The sequence below is a fragment of the Phragmites australis genome, chromosome 9 (genome assembly GCF_958298935.1).
Source record: "Phragmites australis chromosome 9, lpPhrAust1.1, whole genome shotgun sequence".
NCBI classification, from domain to species: Eukaryota; Viridiplantae; Streptophyta; class Magnoliopsida; order Poales; family Poaceae; genus Phragmites; species Phragmites australis.
In genome coordinates, this window is record NC_084929.1 from 9330395 (window position 1) to 9342987 (window position 12593).

General features: G+C 39.7%; 1 protein-coding gene across 1 annotated transcript; it reads right to left on the minus strand.

The window, feature by feature from the left end:
* Positions 1-1794: 1794 nt before the first annotated feature.
* Positions 1795-4125, minus strand: LOC133927984 (uncharacterized). Its single transcript, XM_062374295.1, has 4 exons — positions 3971-4125; positions 3787-3883; positions 3049-3630; positions 1795-1809 (listed from the first exon to the last, which is right to left on the minus strand). The coding sequence occupies exons 1-4, from the start codon at positions 4123-4125 to the stop codon at positions 1795-1797; spliced, it is 849 nt and encodes a 282-aa protein (XP_062230279.1).
* Positions 4126-12593: the final 8468 nt, after the last annotated feature.

Sequence of the window (12593 nt, forward strand, 5' to 3'; positions counted from 1 at the left end):
CCTCAAGAAGGCAGCCCACTTCTCCCTCGAGGCGTTTGTGTTCCACCTCGGAAAGAATTCTCTCTTCAGTCAGCTCAAACCGAAGTCATTCTGACTCAGAGGAAGGCACTTGGAGGGTTAAAAGAGTTTTCACATCAAGATAATGACATCTTTGAGCTTTTCGTAGGCCCAAGTAAACGAGAAACCTAGTAAGGTAAAAGAAGAAATAGTACCAAAATGACTGCACCAACAGATGGCTTACCTAGATAGCACTCTAACTCTTAAAAGTCAGAGCCAATGGGGTCTTTGATACTGGGGATCAAATCCTACTAGCGGGATCCATGGAGCATGGTCTCTAGTCTGATTAGAGACAAAATCCCAACCAGCCGCCGTGGCATCAGCGATGGTCCCTTGGTCAATCACCATCATGTACAAGTCAGTGATAGTGACCGTGGTGCTTTCACCATGCTTGAGACATTTTCCTCGAGTAGGGTGAGTTCCACGATAGGAGGGATAGCAAGGGATCCCGATGTTGTGCCCAAGAGTCTTTTCTTAGGCAGGGGGTCATCAGTTGCTTCCATGGGTGCAACAGTCGGGTGTAGAGCTGATGAAGACCTAGGATCTCCATCTCTTAGAGGAAGATTTATCGGGCTAAAGAACAAATTGAATTCAAAATACATTAGCAAAAGGAAGAATTAATAAAGACTATGTTCTCATAAGTATGTGGGTTACCTCAGAAGGGTAGGCCAGTGAGGTATAGTCATGGGGGACGACGGAGTTTCACCGGATATATTGGTTGATCCTATGGCCTCACCAGAGAGAGCCACCAGAGAATATACCTTCCAACCTAACAAAGACTCCAACGGCCCTGCATTCGATAGATTCCCCGGGGAAGATAGGCACTCCTCCTCAAAAGCGCACGCTGGTGACTATCCTTAGGGAAATGAAGGAATCACTGTTAGGGGCTGATCCGATTGGAGTGAAGCATCCTCCTGAGGAGGCAAGGAGGAGAATATATGGCGATACTTTCATTTTCGACACTAAGTACCCTCTGGTTTCATCTTGGGTGACTTTCCCTAGCCAGTTCATGGGGCGTTGTTCATCAGAGCTGGAGGAGGAACAAACGTGCATGATGCTGCAAACTTCCTACCCACTAGTCCAAGAAGGAGCTACTTGAGACAATGACTCAGGCTGCCAAAGAATCTAAAGTGACTATGGAATAAAAGTTACTACTGAGAGACTGGAAACTACTAACTCATAGTGTGAGGAAGATCCTTACCTTTATCATAACCTCCTGGACCTCCACCAGAAAGTCACATAGTGCTTTCAGAATGTCACCATGATTGACAGAGGAGTAGTCGGTCAAGAGGTTCCTAACCCTCCTCATAATGGCTTCTTCCAATAGAACTATAAGTATGAATAGTGATTTATCTAAAAATTATTACATCGGGGCTGAGGTGTGGATGATGTGTTACCATCGAGGCTATCTTGAATTGTATCAAATGACGCTGAGTACTCTTAGGTCATGTGGTCTCTGGCTTTCAAAGGGATGATGTGGCACTAAATGAAATCAACAGCCACATCTCATGCAGTCAATTCTTGCCCCTTGAGGATTTTGATCGCCTTGAGGAGCACTTGAATTTGGGGTCACTGTGACCCATGATTGCCATCAGAGTTTCTTTTCCACCTGAGTACCCTTGTACTTGAGAGGTTTGTGAGTGGGACACTTGAAGTAAAACTAGTGAGAGTGCCATTCCTACCATGAAGTTTTGGTCTAGGTGGTGAGGTGCTCACCGGATACCTTGCCCCTAAGGGCTAATTAGTCTGACCCTGTTGCACCACCAGAAAAAAATCAGGTAGTAGAATGAATGAAATAGAGGAAGCACGGGCCTGATCCCAATGAATGCTTCACAAAGACAAACAAAAGTACCTAGCATGGTGATGGAATTGGGGTTGAGATGATTGATACTTACACCATAGAAGGCAACAACATCTAGCAAGAAGCCAGAGGCAGGAAATTGGGATCCACAGTATGTGAATCCCTCAAACATCATGATTTCTTCAATGTTCGGGGTACGAAAACTCTCCTTGTCCATTGACTACCAGGGAATCAAAGCCGGGAAGGGAGGAGGACCTCCCCACTAGTTTGTTAAGGTAGGAATCGATCATCTCTGATGTCTACCAACCAGTGGCGGAGGCAGGATTAGATTTTAGGTATGGCGGAGTCGGTAGCATAGACAATAATGTATAGTGCAAAATAAAAGTTATCCATATAGTAATAAAATTATATGACACTAAATATAATCACCAAATAGAATCCACATGTAAATATATAAAATGAAAGTTGGACATCAAAAAATTTAGTAGTGTCATATTTGAGATAGAAACATATAATAGGCAAGTAAAAGACAAAAGACATACTGATATGGAAGCTTTAATTGCGCCTAGGAGACCTAGGCAATGGTATTCGCCTACCTTTCTTTTGAAACTCTTTCTTAATTTTACCAAAATCAAGTCCTTTAAATATCCCTCGCTCGATGTAGCACACCATCAAATCATTACACCAAGCATCAGACATTTTGTTGCGCAACTCGGTCTTAATAATCTTCATTGCCGAGAAGGCCCTTTCAACCGATGCCGTCGCCACCGGTAGAAGCAATGCCAACTCGATGAGGCGATAGACCGAAGGGAATACAATATGCCTTTCAAGTTCAACCATCTTTTTGGCTAGGCTTGCAAGATCATGACAAATTCTAAACTCCTTGAGTCTTCGCACGTGAATAATGAATGTTTTGAGTTGATCTTTTATACCCTTACATTCATCAAAGGAGAAATCCGCATAATAGATCTCTGTAAGCCGAGCTAGCTTATCCACATTAAACTTAGAGAAGGAGTCTCTTGGGTCAAGACAAGAAAAGTTAACAAGCAATTCTGTAGATACCTCATTAAAAAATGATCCAACTCGGTGATAATAGCATCTATAGCAGCATAGAAGGTGTCAACACGATAATGATGGTCTTGAGTGATGTTGTTTCTCCCCCCTTTTCTTGATCGTCCCCATCTTGGTACCGCTTCATCCATATTTGGTATTGGAATATCATTTGCATTGCAGAATTCTTTGGATTCTTCAAATAGTGGCTCCCAACCATGGTTCCTTAAGTTGATTAAACGTGTTTTCACATCAATAACCAAAGACATTGCCTGAACAACATTCTGATCCTTCCTTTGCAAGAGAAGAGATAGCTCATTTGTAATGCGAAGGATTTGCAGCATCATCTTCATGATGAGCACGAAGCTAAAAGATTCCATTATATGCACCAAACCTCCTGCTCGACATGGATTACGCACATCCTCTTGCACGATACCAAGTACTTCTATCACTGAATCCCACATTGATTCAATACGAAGTAAAGTCTTGTAATAAGAGCCCCATCTTGTATCTCTAGGTCTAGCCAAGGATGTTTCTTGATGTTTCCCTCTTCCTGTTGACATCTCACCACTCTCCAACTTAGCCAAAAGATTTCTGTGATGCTTATCAAGCAATAAATCCTTCCTTCTACAAGATGAACTAGTGGTATTCACAATCAAGGCCACATAGTCGAAGAAATCCTCAATAGATGAACAACATCTTGAGACGGCAACAACTACCAACTGCAATTTGTGAGCAAAACAATGTATATAGAAAGCATATGGGTTCTCATCACGTATCATCTTTTGAAGGCCATTGAATTCTCCCCTCATATTAGAAGCTCCATCATACCCTTGCCCTCGTATTTTTGCAATGAGTAGTCCATGTTCACCAAGCACCTCAACCAATGCTCTCTTTAATGCTTCTGATGTTGTGTCTGTGACATGCTTGATACCCAAAAATCTTTCAATTAATTCTCCTTTTTTGCTAACAAATCTATATGACAAATGATACAATTAGTTGATTAGAACAACAAAATTTCTCAACCAAAAGAATAAATACATAAGATAACCAAAAGCTTACCTCACAACCACGGCCATTTGTTCTTTGACCGATATATCACGAGATTCATCAACAAGAACAGAGAATAGACAACCCCCCATCTCTTCCTTTATTGCTTTGGTGATCTCCACTGCACAACATTTTGCAAGTTCCTTTTGAATTGTTGGGGAAGTCATTTGGGCATTTATAGGACATAGCTCATCAAATGCAAGCCTCACATCCTCATTTCTTTCTTTGTACCAATCAAGAAACTCTAGAAAGTTACCCTTATTCAAGGAAGAAGAGGATTCATCGTGTCCACGAAATGGCTCACCTTGCAATGCAAGATAACTTACAATACCCAAAGATGTATCCAAACGAGTTTCGTACTTGGCTATTGCTTCTTTGGTATAACTTGTAACCTTAGGCCTTCTCCAGCAGTTTCGCCTTCCGCTTCCGTAAAGCACTGTGCCGCCTGCAGCTTGTACTTTTGCCGATCCAGTCGCTGTGGAGAGCTCTCCAGTAGAGCCGGTTTCAGGTAAACAGGGATACGGAGGCAGAGTTCCCAGCTGCAAACTTGCGGAGGAAAAAAGGGTGCCGTATTCCTGTAGCCAGTGACTGACATGTGGATCCGGGGAGAGTAGAAGATAGGAAATGGGGTAGCTGCTGGAGATGAAAAAATAAGAGATACTGTAATAGTGATAGAGGATGCTGTAATAGTATTTTTGAGGATGAAAATTTGAGGTAGCTGCTGTAGATGGCCTTATGTTTCACACTTGTCCTTTGATTTTGAAAATCTTCATATGCGGTCCTTGCTTGGTTGTGGACACTACTAGGGCCACCAACATGAAGAGGAAATATTCTGTATGTATTCTTCCAAGTGTTAAACCCTTTTTTCGTAAAGACATCATGACCAAATTTTTCATCCAAGGGATCTTGTTTAAAAAGAAAACAATAGAAGCAATAAGCCGAATTCTTATCCACACTATATTCCAACCAATGATATTTTTCATACCATGCTTCACGAAAGCTCCTCCCATATTGATCACGAGGATAATTAGGACCATTTGGTTGAGTCGGACCCTTCGCCACAAAAGCCATTCTAACTTTATCTCTTATGTTGGGATGAAAATTATCAATTGGAATACGAAGTCCTGGATCAACAATAATGTGATCCGGATTAAACTCTTTGATACCTCCAACTTCAACATCTGCCGGTGTTGCTTCTTCATGGACATCTTCAATCTCAGCACGAACTTCTTCTTGGACCTCTTCCTCTTGTGTGGCTATTATGACTTCAACTCTAACATCCTCTTGGCCATGGGGCTCTTCTCCTTGTACAGTATTCGCATTGTTTCCGCTTGTATGAGCACCCAGGTTCGAGCTGCTAAAATAGCTCTTTATATCTACGTACCAAAATGGTAAAATCATAAACAAAAAGCAAATAATCAAACAATGGCACAACTAATTTTAATGATTCGACAACAAATAAATTGTTTTCAAATTTCAACTACCTCTAGTTTTAGATTTGCCCTTAATTTTCTGGTTTTGAGGTAGCATCTTGTGACTTGCGCAGTTGCACTGGCCTGTGGCCTCAGCCCTCAGGGCTCCCGGGTGGCCGAGCGCTGCCTACTGCCTACGGGAGGAGCTCAATGTTGCTGAATCGCCGGCGAGGATGAGGTCGAGGCCTCGAGGCTGAGCCGCGCCGAGCGCCGTCAAGGACAAGTCGCACTACGCGCAAGAGCTCTCCACAGCCACCTCACGCAAGAGCCCTCCACGGCTCCACATCCAGCACGGCGGCCACAACTGGGCAAGAAGAGGTGCCGCCGAGGCCAAGCCGCGCAGGGAGCCGCCGTCCGCACGCTGCGTGCAATGGTGCAAGATCAAACGCAGCCGTATCGTCACGGAAGGAAATAAACAATTGATACTTGCTGCAGCCTGCGAAGTGCTAAATCGATACAGACTTGACTAACTGTCTTGTGGGCTTTCCTTGCGGCCTTGCTGTCTTACTGGGCTGCTGAAATACTAAAGGTAATATTCATATGAGTCAGTAGGCTTAAGGGCTGGGCTAAAATCAAGGTATGGCGGGCGCCATACCATGCCATAATGGTCCATCCGCCCCTGCTACCAACCATCAATAGCGGAAGCCATGGCTAGGTGCTTTGGAGATCGGAGGTTAAAGAAGGGAGGAGATTTCCGAACGATAGAGAATTTGGAAAATGTGGAGTCGTGGGGTCTAATAGATGGATATCGTATCCGATTATAAGGGTGAGTGGGATGGCAACAAGTTCTTCCTTGATGCTACAATTGTCACATCTATGGTAACGATAACTTTTTTTTATGCCAACGATTGAGTCGCAACATTTCTCTCTCTCTTTCTTTTCTGACAGTGTGACATCCTTGGTATTCCTGATTGGTGGTGCGCATTAAATGCAACATTGCTCGAGGGGGGAGGCACGACAGATGTACATCACTCAAGTGCTATTGCGACCGGAGTCTTTCCTAGTCACGTGGGTTTCCCAGTATAAGTTTTTCTGTTCAGAAGAGTTTTTGACTAGGTCAAAGTCCTATTTTATTGAATGTTACTCTTGTTTAGAAAGGACAAGAACTGGACGACGATGATTTCCCATGTAGATGAATCTCATAGTAAAGGAAAACTCAACAAAAGCGTAGTTGCAAAGATGTTTTGATAAATACTTTCTCAATTAACTTTCAAAAGTGTTAAATCCAAAAGGTGCTATTTTGCACCGCAAAAGGTCATTGAGTCCTAACATGGGAGACTCGAGACAACTAAGACACAAGGAAGGAGAAGAAAAAGAAAACTAATAAAATAGCCTACGCATCTGGTTCCTTCCTTTTGACTTCCAATAAGGTACGATAGGTGTCAAAGCACACTAAATTAATGACACCTGGCCTTTGAGACGGTGTGGTATATGTCTAATCATGTCAACTTCCCTTAGAAGTCACATGCATTTAATAGGACATTGAGGGTAAGAAAAAGGAAGACGATTATCATTTTGGCTTCCGCGATAGATGTAATTTCTGGACTCAAGTTTCTTAGAACTTTATTAGGTCAAAGCTCTCCTTTATGTGGACCCGGCTTGTGCAGTTGAATTAGTTCTGGACTAGGAGAGCATGGTCCAACATTGAGAATTTCTCGACTAGCTGAGTTCCGACAAATATCAAATTCTTAACATATAACATCGACCCTCTTTTGAGTAGAATTAGGCGCTAGCTGACGAGGATATAAAATTATCTATTATATATTCTATAAATACAGAGTATCTACAAGAGATATCCATGATGCACATGTATTTTACTCGTTCTTGTATGGTTCTTAACCATTATGGAGTATATAAGGCATGCGGATAAACATTGGGTAAGTGTACCTGACAAATAAACTACCCTCATATTTGGTAGGTTTCTCCTAGATATCCGGATCATCTACAATTAGGAGGAAGATACACTTGGAGTAGTCCGAGTAGGTTATACTCATCTTGCACCGACCATACAAGGAGGGAAGCGAGGTATAGCCAAGACAAGCCTATAAGCCTTTCTAGAAGCACAAGATGCCCTTCAACATCAAAGATACTTGTGCCTTCAGGAGTTAAGAAATTGCAAAATCCTAGGTCAAGCCTTGTCACGTCGAATCCATACACACCCATCGAACATAAACGGCATAAAAATCTTCATTCGATTGGGGCTTTAGAACCAATAACATAGAGAAATCTGCTTAAATTCTTAGGACTAGATTCACATCCTCTTTTTTTTTTTAATATCTATTCTTAAGATAATTAAGATAAGATAGCATGTAAGGGCGTTTTCCTCCAGAGATCCGAACCTGTAAAAAGATTTTGTGCCTCTTTTTTAATATTCTTCCAAAACCAACATATATCTCTATTTTACCTATAAATATTTCAGTAGTCGTTTATAGATCGTCAACTTCAATCTATTCATGCCCTAAAAAGACTAGATGTGTTAGGTGAGATATGCAGAAAACACCCTCTAGTAGAGGAAAAATACAAAGTATGCTACAGATTATGCATATATCTAACAGAAGTTACAATTATATCACTTCGTTCAAAGTTCAGGTTGGCGAGTTCCTAAAACTAAATCAACTGATACTGCAATCGCATACAAAAGATCAATCACATGACAAGTGCAAACAAGAGAAATTGACGTAAGAGAAGAGACACGGAGACAGAAGTCCTATCTACAAATGCGGTCCCTCCGAATGTGTCCATACGTGAAACATTGCAACCGATAACTTCAAATCGGCATGCAAGGTTGTTATTATCTTTACGTCAGCACGCTACGCAAGTAGAATTTTAAGAGGACATTTTGTAGGTGTAGCATTATTACTCGTACGAAGGTTGAAGGGCTAGAATCATTTTGGTACACTACAGCAGAACATTTTATCAGTGACGATTCAAAACTATCATTAGTGATATGTTTTAAACCACCACTGATTACTCGACACTGATAGTCAGTGATTATTAGTGTCAGGTTTAGAATCGGCACTGAAAACCCTATCGGTGTCGGTTGATAGCTCTAATTGGTACTGATAGGTGGACTATTAGTGTCGGTTAGTGGCTCCAACCGACCTGATAGTCGGTCCATGATTCAACAGTTTTGAGGTCGAAAAAAACAAAGCAACCAGAGGCATCCGATCAATCACTGCTCAGCCGACTGAGCCCAACCTTTCGCAAGTCATGTGATTTTTGCTCGTATGCGGTAACCAGGACTCGAACTCACGATCTCATAGCAGATGCGAGCACGACCACTCTAACCATCTCAGCTCTCCTTCGTTCGTAAGTATAATACCAAAATCAATTCTTTTAACACATTCTAATCGATTATTTGAATATCTAAATGATCTTAAATAAAAATTTATCAACTATAAAATTGTACATCTCGTTGAGTACTATAATGTTCATATAAATTTGTCTCCGTCTAACTCCGTACGAAAGAATTCGTGTCTAATCCGTGCAGTGTTCAGTAAAACAGCTATAACTTTTATATACAGTGTCCGATTTCGACGTTTGACCTCTATTTGAAGCTAATGACGAGGCATATCTGAAAAAAATACTTAAAAGTTTTTAGACGAAAATTGACCTTCTCTAATTTGTCTGATAATTTTTGAAAACATAGTGCTATATCTGAAAGTCGGTGCTATACAGACATTTCATCAATCCGAGTTACCAAACTCGCAATAAAAATATTTGAATTTACAATTTTCAATTTTGTAGTCTTGTGTGTGATTTTTTTAATAATTCCTACTAGTTTTACACTAGATCTAAGCTAAAAGTTTATGATAAGTATGTAGCTCACTCTGTACCAGATTTAGATATTTATTTGTGCATCTATATGGCTTCAAATAAAAAAGTAATCAACTACAAAGTTGTAGATGTTATCAAAACCAATAATGTTCGTATAAAGTTTTTAACCATCCGACTTCTTTTGGAAATGATGTTTTTTTTAAAGTAAGTTGTCAATCGACTAAGGTGGCCGTTTGAAACTTTGTTATGATTATTTAGAAATTTTAATAACCTGAAATTAAAAAGTTTTCAATTACAAAATTATATATCTCAACTAGAGCTATAATTTCATATAATGTCTTTCCCACATAACTTTATATGAAAAAGTTATAAATTTTTTAAAATAAGCTGTGATAGTAGAAATCATCAGTAGTAGTTCATGACTAAAATCGATACTAATACTAACTATCAGTGGTGGTTTATGGGTAGAATCGATACTGATATATCAGTGCTAGTTCAAGCAAAGAACCAGTTTTAACTTCTTAGTAGTTGTTCGTGCACAAGAGTTTAAGAAACGGTACTGATACGTCTTTAATAATAATTACTACTGAATCTTACTGATAGAACTTTACTTTTGACCTGTTCTATAGGTAGTATAATTGTTTTGTATTATTAGCAAGTAGCAAGTCAACGATTAAGTAATGGCGGAGAAAAAAAGTTTCTCTTGAGTTGAAGGTTTCTCATTGCCAAGAAGTTTGAAGCACGCAATACTAGTGCCAAATCACGAGCGTTTCCGAAATGGGCTGTGCTTGGCATCCTGTTCCTTCTAGGCCTAACAATGCTGAACTCAGTTAGACCCAGTGGACTAATAGCTAAAAACTGGCCTGCTTGGGCTCATCCAGCACTATTTTTTTTTTCCCATGCCGCTTCCATGCAAAGTTGTGCTAATTCCTATATGTCGCATATATGCCATTTTCTAGGGTAGGTGGAAGGACGGGATTTGGTAGACTACAAATTTTAAATGTATTTTTCTTTCAAATCTTGTTTTAATTTTTAAAACCGTTTGCCCCAAAATGAGATCCATATTCATTTTTTTCTTTTTAATATTCTAAATGAACGATTCCAACGGTCTAAATCAACAATTTGACATATTTAGTAACAAATAATTAAAATATTGTTGAACATATCTCTCCAAAATGAGAATGTGCGCTGTCGGTAGACGGCTAGCTAGCCGACATGACATCGTGCCATTAGAAATACAAATGAGAATGTTAATTGGTCAGAATTACTTGTCGGCAAAGAAAATATGCAAAAGAAGTCCCTATTTCTTTCCGCGCTTCATTAATTGAGTCCGACTACAATTTAAAAATTAAATTAGCTAGTTCAACTTCTCTTAATATTATTTATATTCACTACTACAGAACATCATATATATATATAGCGTCATATCAATGCTGGTTCAATAATAATCGTTATTGAAAATATATCAGTACCGATTCTTAAACTCTCGCGCGCGAACAACGACTAAGGAGCTAAGAACCAGATTGATAGTTACTATCAGTGTCGGTTATTGGTTAGAACTGACACTAATACATTAATACCAGTTCTAGCCACGAACTGACGCTGATAATGACTGTATCAATGCCGGTTCTAGTCATGAACCGCACTGATATATCAGTGTCAATTTGAGCCATAAAACGATACTGATAATCAGTATCAGTGTCAGTTCTACCCATAAACCATCACTGATAGTAAGTATCAGTGTCAGTTATAGTCACGAACTGTCACTGATAATTACTACTATCATAACTTATTTTAAAAAATTCATAACTTTTTCACACGAAGTGGGATGGAGAAAAATATTATTTGAAAATTATAGCTCTCGATGAGATCTATAACTTTGTAGTCTAAAACCTTTTAATTTAAGGTCATTTAAATCTCCAAATAATTATAACAAAGTTACAGCAGTGGTCGGATGGAGATAAACTTTATATGAACATCGTAAAACTCTATGATATGTACAACTTTATAGTTGATAATTTTTTCATTTGAGATCATTTAGATGTCCAAATAACCATTCAAATGTTCAGTCAAAAGATGTGAACAAGATTTATTTTGCTACTATACTCACGAACGAACGATAGCTAAGATGGTTAGAGGGGTCACGCACGCACGTACTGTAAGGTTATGAGTTCGAGTACTAGTTGCCACATGCAAGCGAATATCGCGTGACCTTGCAAATGTTCGGCGCGGTCGGGTGAGCAACCTGTCAGGTGTCTCTAGTTGCGATTTTTTAAGCTTCTTTTGGCCAGAAAAATCTTGAATTGGGACTGAGTATCAGTGTCGATTGGTAACTTTATATCACATGGATTGGCACTGATAGATACCTAAGATGTGATTCTTTTATTTGTCATCAGTGCATGCATGTGTGATCATGCATCTTAGTATATACTAGTCATACACCAGTTGCACATCTACTAACTAATGGTCCTTCCACGATTTGTAAAGTTGGTCGTCACAATGTAAAACAGTAACCAATCGTGCATTGCAAAACAACTTTCTCCGTGCTTTTATTCAAAAACACATCGACCATAATACTTTGAAAGACATGGATGTAGGGTTTGGGCGGCAAATACAATCATGCACTAGTTTGGTACATGCTGTACTGATAAAGAGCATATATATTGCCACTTCAGCACTACACATTAACCAGTGAAAGGAGACAAACAAATTATTGACATGCATTATGCAAAATTAATGTGCATGTCAGTCAGATAAACAGGATGGGTGTGCCAAGTGGAGAGTACACTAGGAGTCAAAAAGAAGGTCAAGATTGGATGATTGTATCAAGAAAGTTTTCTTTTCTTGTAGTGCTCGACCCGAAGCGATAGCTTGACGCGAGCCCCAATACATATATAGTTCCCTTTAGAGCTCCAAGATACAGTTCCCTTTTGCAGATTTGACCTGTGAAAGTGGCACGTATTAAAAACAATCACTGGATTTGCATCAGGGCTCTTTCTCTTTGTTAGGAATTTATCTTGTCACATTATGTTATTGATCTAAGTTCTGTTTAATATTTCAGACAGGACTGGGCATGTAATTAATTTGCTTGCGATTGGTGGAAATGAAGGTCACTTGCTAGTTGCTAGTTCCATACAATATGTTCTGCCTGCATTATCACTTCCCTCACTAGGTGAATATATGATAATATATATCCACTTGAAATTATAATTTTCAAGTTGCAACAAGACTCAGTTCTGGTCTTCCAATTAATTCTAGTGTAAAATGAATTGCTTGCATTACTTATCAGTAGACCTAACTCAAAGTGTTGGTGACCTCAAATATTATGAATGCATGCGCGCGGGAGCATCAAAATCCTTATGAAAGACATGCACACCAAACAATCG

What these genes read in the sequence shown, in the direction of transcription:
- LOC133927984 (XM_062374295.1), bottom strand. Translation starts at nt 4,125, where the DNA reads ATGACTTCCCCAACAATTCAAAAGGAACTTGCAAAATGTTGTGCAGTG. An exon ending in CAAATGGCCGTGGTTGTGAG is followed by an intron (nt 3,884 to 3,970) that starts GTAAGCTTTTGG and finishes TTTGTCATATAG; the next exon opens with ATTTGTTAGCAAAAAAGGAG. An exon ending in TAAAGAGAGCATTGGTTGAG is followed by an intron (nt 3,631 to 3,786) that starts GTGCTTGGTGAA and finishes CACAAATTGCAG; the next exon opens with TTGGTAGTTGTTGCCGTCTC.